Source organism: Rhinolophus sinicus, chromosome 9 (assembly GCF_057876585.1).
Source record: "Rhinolophus sinicus isolate RSI-liver-muscle chromosome 9, RSI-T2T, whole genome shotgun sequence".
Classification (NCBI taxonomy): domain Eukaryota; kingdom Metazoa; phylum Chordata; class Mammalia; order Chiroptera; family Rhinolophidae; genus Rhinolophus; species Rhinolophus sinicus.
This window is the reverse complement of record NC_142509.1, coordinates 26,577,737-26,593,292: the sequence shown is the minus strand read 5'-3', so window position 1 is coordinate 26,593,292 and position 15,556 is coordinate 26,577,737. Positions and strand designations below refer to the sequence as shown.

Sequence of the window (15,556 nt, the reverse complement as noted above, 5' to 3'; positions counted from 1 at the left end):
TGTTCTTATCTGGTTATGCAAATGACTCCCCTAAGTTCATTGTTGGGCAACATTTCGTTGAAGACACTTTTATGTTAATTAAATGTAACTAAGAGTTTCCATTCATTTAGAATAGCTTTACCCAATTGCGCCACCTCACAAAACCAAACGAATAAAACTTTGCTGTATAATTTTTAAAAGCCCAACAATCAGAAGTCCTTACAATGTCCTCTGAATTTCCAGGAAAACTACAAATTATTTAACATTTTTTTAATTAAAGTTTTCTTTCCGTTTTATTGAGACATAATTGACACACATCATGGCATAAGTTTGTCGTACAGCGTGACTTGACTTACATATCTTGCGAAATGATTACGTCAGTAAGTTTAGTCATTGTAACATCCATCACCTCATACACAGATTATATTATTAATAAGGAACCCATCCCTCTGCCCTGATCTGTGCCTTTCTCTGTCCCTCCTTCTCTCTTTCTCTTTCTTCTTTCCTTTCTTCCTTCCTTCAGAATAGGTTTTCACATTGGTTCTTGGTGACAGCAACAACAATAACATTATTAGTAATGACGATGACGATAATGTTAATTGAGTGCTTACCAAGTGCTAGGTACTATGCTAAGTGCTCTCTGCAGATGACCCCATCTTGTCCCTTAACAATCCTATGACACCTATTGTACAGATGAGAAAACGGACTCAGAGATGGTAAGTGACTTGCTTAAGGTCAGATGGTTCTTAGGTGGAGGTTAGGGGTTACCTTTTGCTTTGTTACAAACCACCCCAACACTGATGGCTTAACACAATTTATTTAACTCATGATTTTGCAGTTTGGTTGTTCTCGTCTCAGCAGGGCTTACTCATCTTACTCGTACCGTGTTTCCCCGAAAATAAGACCGAGCCGGACCGTCAGCTCTAATGCATCTTTTGGAGCAAAAATTAATATAAGACCTGGTATAATATAAAATAATATAATATAATATAATACCGAGTAATATAATATAATACCAAGTAATATAATATATAATATAATACAATATAATATAATATAATACCGAGTAATATAATATAATACCAAGTAATATAATATAATATAATATAATATAATATAATATAATATAATATAATACAATATAATATAATACTGAGTAATATAATATAATACCAAGTAACGTAACGTAACGTAACGTAATGTAACATAACATCGGGTCTCATAATTTTTGCTCCAAAAGACCATTAGAGCTGATGGTCCGGCTAGGTCTTATTTTCAGGGAAACACAGTATGTCTTCAGTCAACTGGTGAGTTGGATGGGGGCAGGTTAGGCTAGCATGGCCACAGCTGACTCCTCTTGTTCCACAAGCATCTCATCCTCCAGCTGGCTAGCCTGGGTACCTGGTCACATGGTACCCGGGCAAGAGTCCCGGACAACAAGCAGAAGCCACAAAGCCTCTTGACGCCTAAGCGTGAAACTGGCACAACACCACTTTTCCTACATTCTGTTGATCAAAAGCAAGCCAAAAGGCTCAGATTCAAGGGATAGAGAAATAGACTCTGCATGGAATGAGCTGCAAAGTCACATTGCAAGGGAGCGTAGATACAGGAAGGAAAAATAGTGGGGCAACTTTCGCAAACCACCTACCACATGGAGAAACTGGGTTCAAATCCAGGTCTGTCTAGTGTCAAAGCTCTTCCATTTGAACAAATACTGGGAAAGAGTTGTGAGCTTACATAGTCAGAAGGTCCTAGTAAATCATTGGGTCCCTGGTACTGATTTGGAGATCATTTTGCGAATGTAGGATGGGTGCTTCTCTCTTTAATTAAAGCAGGAAAGAAAAATCCTATTTAGGTTGCCAAATAATTCCATTTTCTTTATGAAGCAACATGAAGAAGAAAGAGACTTTAGTTCAAGCAAGGGAGGTAAATGTGATTTTATTTTTCATTACAAACAATATATTTTTGTTGTAGACATTTTAAAGAACGTAAATAAGCTCCAAAAAAAAAAAAAATTGATAACTGCCTCTAATTGCACCTAGTGCCTCACACAAAAAATACAAGATACAGGTGGGTATTCAGGCACATCATTTCTTATTTCCAGTAGAGGGTGCTGTGTACGTTAGCAGAAATGCCACTTACCTAAAAGGCTGGGATGGAAACTTTCGTTCACTGGCATCCTATTTGTGTTTTGGCTGCTCCTAAATACGCATACCCCAGGTAGTTGCCCACCTGTTCTACTTTGAAACCTGCCTCGGGTTTTTCAGATTGGTGTCTAGAATGAGCTTGCTCACAACCTGTCCTGGGCACTGATCTTTCCTCCAAAGACAAAGTACAAATGCCATTGGAGATCACAGGTCATTTCTTCCCAAGCACGTGATCCAAATGGTAACTCTCTAATTGCCGAAATGTTGTAAATGTGGTTATTTGCAGTAGCGGTTTATTTACACCAGTCTCAGCTGCTGCTTGCCATTGCTAATTTCATTGCTCATTCTCTCATTCTTCAGTGTGATTGTAATAATCATACTTTGGATGGAGATCAAACAGCTCATTTGCATTATGAACTGCTATGAATAATGGCCAAGTGTGGGGCACCACAATTACAGAAAAAATGTTTCTTGTGGCATAGGTTGCAAAAAAAAAAAAAAGAAATTGAAAACACAATCTAAGTATTAATCAACAGGGTTGCAGCTGTTAAAAAATAAGGCAGAGCTACGTACATTAATATGGAAAGATTTCCAAACTGTCTTATTGGAAACAGATCCTGACAAATTCAAGAGCAAGTATAGTTGACTCAACGCAGAGGTTAGGGGCGCCCACCCCAGCAGAGTCAAAAATCCAGGTATAACTTTTGGCTCCCCCAAAACTTTACAGTCGGCCCTTCCTACATGCAGGTTTTGCATTCTCAGATTGATTCAACCAACCACGGATGACAAACAGTATTTTCTATCCATGAATGGGAAACTGCTGTTGGGAATGTAAAAATCGTTTTCCATCTGAGGTTGGTTAAATCTGCGGATGTGAAACCAGCGGATATGAAGGGCCCCGATCGGCGTATAAGTGGACCCACCCCATTCAAACTGGTGTTGTTCAAGGGTGAACTGTAGTAGTTTACTCTGGGAGACTCTGCAGCATACATCTCCAAATTATCCCATTCAAGGATGAATTGAGGGCCGCTCCTGGGAAGTTTAAATTCTTTGGCATTTACGATCTGCCACACATATTGGCCAAGCAACTTTTAATGACCAGAGAAAGCACTCAGGGAAGAGTGACAGGTACTGGCAGTTGGAGGTTTAGTGGCGTGCACGGAAGCAAGCGGTAAGAGTCGAGGCATATGGATGGATGGAACTCGGACAGTATGCTGCATGTGTTAAGAAAGGAAAGAAGGAAGGATGAGAGGGAGGAAGGAAGGAAGGAAGGAAGGAAGGGAGAGAGGGAGGAAGGGGAAGAGAATTGAAGAAAAAAGAAACATACCATTTTGCTGAAATGTATTTATTTGTTTACATAGAGAAGGGTCTGGAAGATTGCAAACTCCTGTAATAATGGCTGTGGAGGAGGGGAATGGAAGAAGAGTTATGAGGAAGAGGAAGGACCACCATATACTGTGTATACTTGTACATTGCTACATTGTCTTACAATGAGAATGCATTCATGTGCTACTTCTGTAACTTAAAAAATAGGCTGCAGGGGATAGGTTCATTATAAAAAGACATCCTTGACAGGTAAGGACAGGAATAGCTTTGCCCGTAGAATATGCTTTTGCACATTTTTGCAAGGTTAGTAGTTTGGCTTTAATTTGGTGAGGTAAAGGTAAACATACTTCTCATTTTTTTATTATTATTATTGTTATTGATTTTTTAAAATAATAAAAGCACACCTTTTGGAGAATAGAATAAAATGTCAAAGAAGTCATTCATGGTGATTACTGTAATCTTGTGCAGCCAGTGTAATCTTGGTCCCTGTTTTCAAAGCTGAGTTAATAAAATTCCTAATGTGTTTTGTTGAGAGAGGTGCTTGTAGGAATACAAATTCGAACAATGTTTTTGGGAACTACTTTGGTATATACGAGTATATACATATGTATGTCTTAAAAATATACATAGTCTTTAACTTAAATTCTACTTATAGGAATCTATCCCAAGGAAACCTCATGTGAAGACAGAGATTTCAGCTTAAAGATGTTTATTGAAGTATTGTTTATAATTGTGACACCATCCAAATAGGGAAGGGATTGATGGGCTACACAGTAAGGACAGACCTGGGTTACAATTTTGGCTCTTCCACTTAGTAACTTACTAGTTGGGTGATCCTGGTCAACTAACAACTTATCTGACATAGATAGATACAAATATGAAAATGGAGGTTAAAGATACACACACACACACAATGGAAATCATGCTTACCTATGCTCATTCACTTGCAATGCTTATTGAATAGATAATCCATGTGAAATATCTAGAACAGTGTTTGGCATATAGTAGGTCCTCAATTAAAGGTAGCTATTATTCATGCATATGATAGAATATATGTGTGTAAGAGGATTTAAAATAGCATGGAAATATTTATAAATCAAATAAGAAATAGGGTTCATAATTCTTGAGTATGATCTCAGCCACGGGTTGAGAGAGGGAGAGAGAGAGAGAGAGAGAGAGAGAGAGAATGAATGAATGAATGAATGAATGAATGAATGAATGAATCAGGACAGAGAGAGGAAATATAATAAAATACACTGTGGGTTGAGACCAGATGACATTGACTTTTTCTTCATACTTGTCTCTAAATAGAGTATATCTGAACATTTGACAAGTTATATCTGAACATTTGACAAGTTATATCTGAATTTGTCTCTAAATAGAGTATATCAGAGGAAAGCCCCAGCCTTCCTCTGAAGCTCGTGAGGAATCCTCTTCCTTCTCTGGGCAGTGGTGCCTTTTGTCATAACCCTAAGAAGGACTTTTACTGGTGACAAAACTGTTTCTAAATCTCCATGGTATGGCTGAGGCCAACTTTCAGCAAGTTAGATGCTCTACAGGGCAAGGTGTTGTTGGTTGGTTTCCATAGAAACAGACAGACTGAGGCAGCGATTCTTGTACAAGTGGTTTATTCAGGGAATGTTCTCAGGAGGAACCTGGAAAAAAGTGAAAGATGCAAGAAACGTGAAGGGAAGAAGTTAAGCAAGGATATGTTTCAGGTGAAGTCTAGACTCAGCCTGATCCCACAGGGGACTCAGGAGTGTTCGTTGTTCCAGAGGGGTCTGTCCCACCTTGAGGTAGAGAGGATGGGCTTTTTATACCCAACACCAGTCTTTAACCAGCTCTCTGAAGGGGTGTAGCTCCCGGATGAGGCAGCTACAATAACTTACGAGCAATCCTAAGAGAGGGTTGCAAGCATGAGCCGTTAGCAGCAGCAGCTGGGAGGTGAGCACACTGACCTAGTAAAGAGATTCCCGGAAATCTAGATGGGTCACCAGCACCATCTGCCTCTGAAGAGTTCATGGAAGTTAGCTTCCCTCGACCCCCACCTCCCTTATAAGGATCCAGGAGAGTAACGTGAGGCCACTGAGCAGCTCAGATGCCTGACTTAAATGGGAGTTGAGGGAAAAGAGAAGGCCTCCTCTTCCTGGCAAAACGGAAGGCAGCATGGGGATGTGGTCTACACGTTTCCTTCTCTTCCCAGTCTGGCCAATGGAGGCAGTGGATGGAAGAGGCTGCCAGTGCAGTGAAAACATTGGTAACATTGAGCAAACAAATACATCGACTGAACAGATAAGTAAATATACTGAAGATAATGAGACCCCGATTTCTCGGTGTTGGAGAAGGGAATTACCAACGTGGAAACTGGGAAAGTTAGAAAGAACCCAACCTTGTGGTTGGGCTGGAATTGAAAGTATTAGTATGAACTCATTGTTTTTTTAAAAATACATATACACAGATAGATAGATATAGAAACACATATAGATGTATGGTGTCCATGTATGGTGTGGGGAGAGAGGGAGATTGAGAAATGGAGAGACAGAAATGGATGGATGGATAAATAGGCAGGCAGACAGATAGGTAGATAGATAGACAGATAAAGGGGAGCAGGGAAAGCTCTTTCTTATAGTAGGATGTGAACTAGTGGATGTAGATGGAATAATGGAAATAAAAATGCTATTTGTTACCATCATTGTGGTGGCTGATTCAGGCAGAAATGGTTAATAGATGCGATGCATAACTTGGTGTGTAGAGGTTCTGTAGAGAAGAGGATATTGGCATAATCTCTGAATGTTCCCCTACAAAGTTGAAATGGTAACTTTAGGGTGGAGAAATGTGTCAAACGCCAACTTGATCCGGTGATGAAGGTTCATATCACCCGTGATACGATGGGTTGACCTCATGTAACCCTGATTTCAGGCCTTGGGAAAAGTTTGCATCATTTCTGTGGGGTTCCTGCCAAGAAAACATGGCCTGAATCTGGTCACGAGGAGATATCAGATGGACCCAAGATGAGGGGCATCTTACAGAAGGAAAGGCCTGTCCTCCTTAAGGTTATTCAGGACTTGAGCGGGAGGGAAAACCTGAGGAAAGGCTCTAGAAAGGAGCTGCCCATCATCTCACCACCTTATTTTCCCCTAGATTCATGGGCTTGTGAGGAGGGCTTGATGGTAGCAATGATTAAATTTGAGACTCATATGGGGAGTTATTTTCAAATGTGTATGTCAGAGCCCCACCCCCGAGAATCTGTTTCTGAAGGTCTGGGGTGGGACCTGGGGATCTACATATAAAGTCATCAATCCCAGAAAATTCTGATGTGAGTGACCCATGGATCACACTCAGAGGCATGTTGGTTTAGAAATTCAGAAAGCTGTAGCCATCTCCCCACTCCGTCCTGACCTTAACCCCTTTTCTCTCTCTTTACTTTCCCAGGGTGACGCTGTACGCTGAGTTCCTTCCCATGAAAGCCAGAGCTAAGTGTATTTTGCTGATTGAGGTAAGGAGGGTGGCTGGCTTTCTGGAGAATTCTCGGTTTTTGGCAGGAGGTTCTCAGGTGTCTTAAGCCACAGGGCAAGGCAAAGGGAGTTTAAGAAAAATATAACAGATTCACTATGCAAAGAGTTAAACGGATCAGGTATATTGATTTTTGACATGGTTGTTTTGAAATACGGGTAAGTCCTTCAACTGGCAAGAAAAATTCAATCTACTATCCCTTTAAAAAATGGTGGCATGTCGTTCTTGAACTGGAAATGGCTTTTGTCTGAGAGTTAGTGCTGAGGGGTGCAGCAAAGTCTTCCTACTTCCCCAACCCCACCCATCTCATCACCTTCGACCCCTGTTTGTATCCAGATTCACCCGTGTCTTGTCTGAGATCCCTGTTCTTGGTCACCTCGGCGGCCTGCAGGCTGCCTTAAAACTCTCTTGGCCCAGCCAGTCCCTCTCAAGCCCCCCTTCTCCCAGGGTCCTGTGACCCATGTTCCAACTATTATCTGGAAGACCTCAGCGCAAATACGTAGCTGCCCAACGGCCCCTCCTCCATGCAGTGGCGGGATGGTTTCTTTGTCCCTGCTGGACACCAACGCCCACAGTGGGGACTGTGAGGCCACTCTGACCTCCCTAGTCACCATGACCACACGATGCTATTGATCACGTTGACCCCGCCCAGCCTGACTTCACCATCCTGACGGCACCTAACCCTGATCAGGCGGGATGGTAGCCAGCGGGTCCTCGCTGGTATGGAGGAACCAGTCGTTTAAATATTGAAGTGCATCTGTGACAGCTGATCCTGAACACTGATGACCCCTCATTACCTGACACCCACCTAGAACTCTTCATGATCCAGCAACTAAAGAGTAAACTTCTGGCATACTCATGGTGGGGGATGGGGAATTGTATGACCAGTGTCCATTCTGATTGGTCAGTGCTCTCCCAGTACTTAGACATTTTGACTATCACCCTAGTTGTCAGCAACAGAAAGGGACTGTGGCTTCTTGAAGCAAAGCAGGGTTTAGGAAAGTCTTGAGGGCTCCCAGAACTGTTGGGGTAGCTGAAGGACCAGTTTTGGAATGGACAATAAGTAGTTGTAGACTCAGGGTCACAACAGAAAACAGCGTACTCAAATTAGGATAATTTGAAGAGGGTTCCCCAGAGGGACTATTTATAAAGTCCTTGCAGGGGTGTTACCATCCAGGCCTGAAGAGCCAAAGCAAGGGAGTAATTAGCAGGAGGGGCGGGGAATGAGTTGTAGGGTGAGGGCGGTTAGACAGGAGCTGTGACCTTCAGGTGAGGGATACAGCCAGCCCATGACCACCCTGCAGAGAGGGAGCCAGATGAATAAACGCCCCTCCCTCCCTAGGAGGGTCCCCATGGGCTGCACCCAATGGGAAGCTGAAGGACTGGAAGCCTGTGGATGCAGTCCATACAAAGAAGGATGGAGTGTGACTCGGAGAGGCAAACAGAAGATATTCAGCCCCAGAGGGGGCAGTTCTGATAAAGGATACTGGGGTACTGTTTGGTAGGGGAAATGGGTGTCAGTAGACAAAAACCAACATGTCCAGTACCACATTGGCCTCGCACAGTAGTTGATCATATCGATCTCCGTAACCAGAGCCACCCCCTTGCACAGTCCCATCGGCACCACACAAATATTATGCATTGTGGACGGCACCCTCGGGAGATGTACAAGATGGTGGCTCTGGCTCAACCATATGGACCCCAGGAAAAGTGATGACCATTCTGACCTCGTGGACTCCAAGGGCCCCTTGGGGATCACCTTGTGTACGATGACCCTGAAATTGCTCCTTGCCGGTGCTGGCTCCATCACTAACCCCCGTTCTCCTGTGCCAGGTGTTCTGGGCCATCGGGACAGTGTTCGAGGTTATCCTGGCTGTGTTCGTGATGCCCAGCCTGGGCTGGCGTTGGCTGCTCCTCCTCTCCGCCGTCCCGCTGCTCCTCTTTGCTGTCCTGTGTTTTGTAGGTATCTTTGAAGAGATCTCAACCTCTGCCACGTGACCTCATGCCGCTGTTTACTGTATTTTGGTGGAGAGGGGGTGGAGAAGGCCACCAAAGCCACCTTTGAAGATTACTTTTTTAAGTCAGAAAATGAGCCAAAGGAACAGGGCCTGGGGGTAGGGCCAGCATGGGGTCCTGGGTTTCCTCCAGACAGACACCACTGGAATGTTCTTTAGAGAGAGAACAGAATGTTTTTTAGGGGACGGGGTTCCTTGTCCCCTCCACTGTAAGATCTATACTTAAGGGGACTGTACCGGAATAGTTGGGACTCTTAAGTTGCAAGTGACAGCAACCCAATTCAAACTGGCTTCAGTAAAACAGGGAGATAGACACACGGCAGAGGATTAAATCTCTGGCTTCAGACATGGCTAGGTCTAGGGGCTCAAATGATCTCTCCATCTCAGCTCTGCATCAATTACACCCCCCGGGGAGATCATGCCACAGATGTATCATTTCATGTGTAGATCAGATGCAGGAAACACTTCACAGGCAGTGGGCCCCAAAATAAGCCTTTAGGCAGGTAAGTCTCCTCTATGGTAAATAATATAATAACTCCTGGTAATGACAATCCGTATTGTCTGAGTAGCAGGCTGTGTGCTAGACCCTTTACGTGCATTATCATATGTATTCCTCCCAATTACCACAGGCGGTAAGGCTATGATGAACTCCTATATCAGTTAGGGTGACGCCAGCTGCTGTAACAAATAAAGCTCCTATATTCAGTAACTTAACACAATAGTTTATTTCTCGCATAGCAATCTAGAAGGGGTGATCCTGTTTGGCAATGTGATTCCCAGTCTAGGTTCCTTCAAGCTTGGAGCTCGGTCATTCTGCAGGGCTGTGGCGTCATCTGCCTGCAGACTGGAGAAGGGTGGGTGGAGACACACACTCAACGTCCTAAACCCTTGGCCAGGAATATTCCATTCATAGGCCATTGGTGAAAGCATGTCACATGGCATGTCTCGCCTAGATGCAAGAGGGGCCACGTAGCCTTATCCAAGGACAATTCTATACTATGGAAAGGGAAGCATGAGTTTGAATGGACATTAGCAATCTCTGCTACATTCTCATTTCACTGATGAGGAAACTGAGGCCCAGGAAGGTTGACTGACTTGTCAAAAGGCACACAGCAAATAAGCAACAGAACTAATCTGAACCAGATCTTCTTTCTCCAACTCTCACACTGTCTCATTTCACAGATTATATAATTAGTTGGGGTTGGGACTCCATTAGGCCTAAAGGTCTTTCTGATTTTTTTCTGTCTCTTAGACTGAGTTTACAAGATAATGCTAAACATAAATGAGGTATAATTTCCTGAGAGATGGGGATGATGATGATGAGGATGAGGATAATGCGGTCATTTTTCTTTTTTTCAAAATATATATATATATTTTTTGTAGCAGTCTTAATGTAATTCAACCTTCACCTGAACACTGACAGCAGCACCAAATAATAGGACCAGGAACGGCAACAATAATGACTATATTACCCCATTCTAAGCACTGTGCTAAGCTCTGTCTGCATCACCCTTAATCCTCTCAGCAACCCTAAGAGGTAGATCTATTATTATCCCCATTTTGTGGATGAGGAAATGGAGGCACAAAGAGGTCAAGTAATTGCTCAAGGTCACACCACCAATATACTCAATGGCAGAGCCAGGATTTGAGGCTAGTTCTCTGGCTCCAAAGCCCCAATCCTTACCTTCTCCACACACAGATGAGTATGTCTCTGGGACCCAGTGTTCTGTTCTGCCTTAACCAGCCATGCTTGGGTCCCCTGTCTCCCACAGTGGCTGCCAGAGAGTGCAAGGTATGATGTGCTGTCCGGGAACCAGGAAAAGGCCATCGCCACCTTGAAGAGGATAGCAACGGAAAATGGAGCCCCCATGCCGCTGGGGAAACTCATCATCTCCAGACAGGTCAGTGCCTGGCCCACTGACTGTGGTTTGCTGTCCCTGTGTGTGCAGGGCTGTGCTGCGCGTGTACCTGGGTGGGCATGCGTGTCTGTGTGCTCCTGCGTGTACGTGGAGTGGATGGGGGTGCAGTGGGCAGGACCGGCAAGGGCAATCGGGCAACTCTAGTCTCTGTATTTTCACTGCCAAGTCCTGAAAGGGCCACCTGGAGAACTTAGCTAGTGATTAGGAAAATGTAAAAGCAGCGTCCGCTCATGGGTCCTGTAACTACTCTTGCTTGGGTTTCACCTTTCAGCGCCCGTGAAGTCTGATTAGAAAATGTGATTGATGGGCAAAGGCTGGACGATAAAACCACGTTAGAAAGACTTAGATCCAGGCCGCCACACCACGCCTGGGTGGATGTCCATAATGGATGGTGCATCGCTCCAGGTGACAATACCGTCAGGGAATCCACCACAGTGAGGATTTAGGAGCGCCTTCTGCATGCGCATGCGCACCGCTCCTGTGGGGGAGAAGGGAGCCAGTCCGAGCCCTCGTCCAGGCCGAAAACCCTTAGGCGAACAACAGATCCTACAAGGCATTTATTTTTTAAAATAAAATTATATTTCTGATTGTTTCTATATTATGCAAAAAGAACTGAATGGAGTATCACCAAATTGAAAGGAGGGGTTTGGCATTTTCAAATAAGTAAGCATTTCTCAAACTGCTACTAAGGAAAATATGTTCATTAAATATATCTAAGACTATAATCAGTCATAGAATATATATTTTTTTAATTGGGTAAGGGGAACAGGACTTTATTGGGGAACAGTGTGTACTTCCAGGACTTTTTTTTTCCCCCCCAAATCAAGTTGTTGTCCTTTCAATCTTAGTTGTGGAGGGCGCAGCTCAGCTCCAGGTCCAGTTGCCTTTGCTAGTTGCTAGTTGCAGGGGGCGTTGCAACCCACCATCCCATGATGGACTCGAGGAATTGAACTGGCAACCTTGTGGTTGAGAGCCCACTGTCCCATGTGGGAATCGAACCGGCAGCCTTTGGAGTTAGGAGCACAGAACTCCAATAGCCTGAACCACCGGGCCGACCCTAGAATATATTTTTAAAAGAACATTGTAAGGGAAAGATTTGGATAAATTAGCAAATTATATGAAATTGGCAAATGGGTCATTTAGCTAATCAGTCTTTTGGCATATTGGCTTTTGGTGAATTGACTGTCAGCATATTAATTTTTGTCACCCTGACCTAGAGCTAGGGATGAGGCATGAAACAGTTGGACACTCTTTGAACTACTTTTCTGCTCTCTGCATCCATGGGACCACCTCAGAGCCCTCAGCGGTGGGCCAATCCCGGAGGGGTCTGCTTCCCAGCTTTAGGATTCCTGGTTGAGGTGGTAGGGGGCGGAATGTCTCTATCCTTGGGAATCAAGCCTCTGGACATTGCCTGGTCCTGGCTGAAGGGGCCAAATCGGCTGCACTGGGCTGGGGGACTGAATGCTGTGGATTTGGGTCCTGGGTTCTTGGAGCTTGAGTGTCCAGCCTACCAGAAACCTCCATCTCAGCCATGGGGGTCCACGGGTCTCCAGCCAGCAGCCAGTGGCCACATATCTGGAAGCGAGGAGAGTAAGCCACATGTTTTATCTTGAAACAGGAAGACCGAGGCAAAATGAGGGACCTTTTCACGCCCCACTTTAAATGGACAACCTTGTTGCTGTGGTTTATATGGTAAGAGCCATTTCTTGACACTTTGATCCCCTTTATCTGTGCTATTTTGGGTTTCATTTTAACACAAAACACAGGCAACTTTTTTATTTCGGGCAGCATTTGCAAAATTTAGTAGTTTGAACATCACTTTTCCTGACTTCTGTCTTATCCAGATATCACCTGTACTAGTTAGTTATTTCCCTAGTCTTTTTCTTTAATTTGACTTACTTTGTGCTCAAATAAATGCATTTTTAAAGGAAACTAGATGTCTGCTTTAAAGAAAAAAAGCTTCAATCTCAGGCCATAGATAGTAGGTGCTCTTAAAGAAATACAGTAAAAAGTAGTTAGGTTGATGGTTTGCCAAGGCACTGAGTGACTGCGTTTAAGAGACAGACAGACAGAGAGGGGAGGTGCTAACGACTCATTAACATAAGTAACTCATCACTTAAGTAAGCCTTAGGACTCAATCAAAAGAATTGAAAGAAACTTAAAAGGTAATTTTTTCACAGTGAAATTTCATATTTATGCTGTATCAGTTTCCTACACTGCCCATATTGCCTTGGGTATCACCAGTGCACAGGGCCCATATTTTGGGAACCACTGATTGGGTCAACATGGGCATTCTTAGAACTTTTGATGTAAATGATGTTGGATCTGCCGGCGGTTTCTGGGTGTGGGCTGGGATGGTGTCTCGTGAGACCAAAGAATGGAAATACAGACCCAGGAGAGGCAAAGAGTTTTAAAAAGAGGATAGTTTATTGAAAGCTAAGGGTCAGAGTTCCCGAGTGGGAGGGGGGTCCCAAATGGGGGTGCCCAGTGACTGAGGCAAAAGTTCTTACTTTTATACCTTCCCTTGCCTGCTTGGGGATGGGGGCTGGGGCTTCTACTGGAATTCATCTATCAGGTTTGTCCTGTTTGCCCATCCTGACTGGATTAATGAAATAACCCATTCCTATCTATCGGATCTGTTCCTTTGTCTGCCGAAAGGGATTTGAGATAATTTATTAACCTTAAGGCGCATTCTCATATCTTTGTCCTGGAGTGAAGGAGACATTCCAGAACCTGGATTGGCAGGATATGCCCCCCCCCCCACCTAGCAACATACTAACTAACCTGTCTCACTTTCAGTCCTGATCTTGTTCTCCTTTCTAAATAACAGCCATTGGCGGGGGTGGAAAGGGGGCATTTGCAGAGAGTAATAGCCTTGAGCTCCACAACTAGTCAAATTACCGCTATTCTTTCAATTCTCTTGCTACCAAATCGTGTACACAGCATTAACAGTGCAGAAAATTGGCCGGGGGAAGACTTTGTGTTCTGTTCTAACCAGTTCTCAACTTTCCTATTCACCTTTAGCAGAGGTGCTAATTATAATTAGCAGGGGAGTGTTGTGAAAGTGGTCAATTGTAGGGGAGAGGAGGGAAAAACTTTGATAATATACAGAGCTGGGCTCCGTTTGCAGAACTCCAGAACTCCATACAGAACTCTGCCCCGCAGTCCTAAGAGCTGAATCAACTGCTCAAACATTTATGAAATACCTGTTGTGTCCCCCGTACAAGTGTGGAGTCTGCAGGATTTTTAGCAGGGGGTGTGTTGGGGGCAACAGCGTTAAGGGTATCTGTCTTTTGAGTGTGTGTGATTCTGTTAGGCTGACACCACTCCAATACTGGAGCAACAAAGTGGAGACAAATTTTAGTGCACTACAGAAATCCCTAAATTTGCAAGTACATATTGTAACCCAAGGAAAGTAATTATTGGTGTCTGATTGTGACTGAGTTCCCACATACTGTACTATACAGGAGGAAATGTTCTGGTCCTACCGACTTGAGTATTCGGTACCTGGGACGGTTGGGAATTATTTAACTGCGTCATTCCAACCTGAAACTCTAGAGAAGTCTGCAGACTCTGCACTTGGACTGGACACACAGCAGGGGTTTAATAAATGCTTTGTGCATTTTCTTTTTAGCTCTTAGGAATGCAGGGCCAGAGCTGGAGCCCAGTTCCGTATGTTATTAAACCATTCCCCGCCTCTTCCCTATCCCCATTGGCCAACTCAACCCAGAAGCCCTGACAGATGTCAATACTGTTTTCTTCCAAATTTTGGTCCCCAATTCTCCCCGCCCCTTGCCAAATGAGTAAACAGCTTTGGGGGTGGCATGTGTGTAACGTAATACAGTTCTTGACCTTTCAGAGGACACAAGATCACTTCCCTCTGTCCTATTAGTATGCTTTGTGCCTGCCAGCCCCAGGAAAACCTAGTGTGGTCAGTGCCAAAGAGAGTCACTGCTGTTGTGGATGCACGTCCTTCCCTAGGGGACAAGGAAAGGAGACTTGCATTTCTCTGATCATTTCTTTACCTTTCTTGCTTCCTTCCTGGCAGGTTTTCCAATGCATTTTCTTACTATGGATTAGTTCTGCTCACCACAGAGCTCTTCCAGGCAGGAGACGTCTGCAGTAGTGAGTATGGAAGCTCTCTTTACCTGTGCACCACCCCTCCTCCCAACACACACAGTGACACACATGCACCCACCTCAGGTTCTGCCCTTACAGGGCCTGGCCTTGCACAAGTCCCAGTGACTTTTACCCCAGCTGTCTTGGCCCAACAAACTCCAGGGAGAAAGTTTCTGCAAAATCTGAGCGTGGGAGATTTGGACTGCAGTTCCGAGACTCTCTCTAGGAACCTGGACAATCTTGTCATGATAGGAGTGAGATGACAGTGGAAGTTCCATGAAGTACAGCACTGAGTTGGACGCTGTGTAGCAATTCTCAGGTGCCCATTAAAGCTGAGAGCCAGTTTGGCTCTCAACTCTGGCCACACCACAGAATCACCTAGGGGAGCTTTTAAACAATCTCAGTTAAACAATGCCCAGACCAATTGAATCAGCATCTCTGTGGGGTGGAGCCCCAACATTAGTGGATTTTAAAAGCTCCCAGGTGGTTCTATTGTGCAGCTGGAGGTGGGAACCACTGGACAAAAGGGACGAATAAA

The 15,556-nt window shown here is 44.2% G+C and overlaps 1 protein-coding gene across 2 annotated transcripts in view; it reads left to right on the top strand.

Annotated features, from left to right (window-relative positions):
• The window catches only part of SVOP (SV2 related protein), a 61,271-nt gene that overhangs the window by 33,168 nt on the left and 12,547 nt on the right, over positions 1 to 15,556 (top strand). For both annotated transcript variants that reach the window (XM_019757466.3, XM_019757465.3), the window contains 5 exons: positions 6,885 to 6,948; positions 8,799 to 8,924; positions 10,753 to 10,881; positions 12,518 to 12,591; positions 14,948 to 15,024. In XM_019757466.3, the coding sequence (XP_019613025.3) occupies positions 6,885 to 6,948; positions 8,799 to 8,924; positions 10,753 to 10,881; positions 12,518 to 12,591; positions 14,948 to 15,024 (470 nt within the window). The remainder of the gene's footprint in view (positions 1 to 6,884; positions 6,949 to 8,798; positions 8,925 to 10,752; positions 10,882 to 12,517; positions 12,592 to 14,947; positions 15,025 to 15,556) is intronic.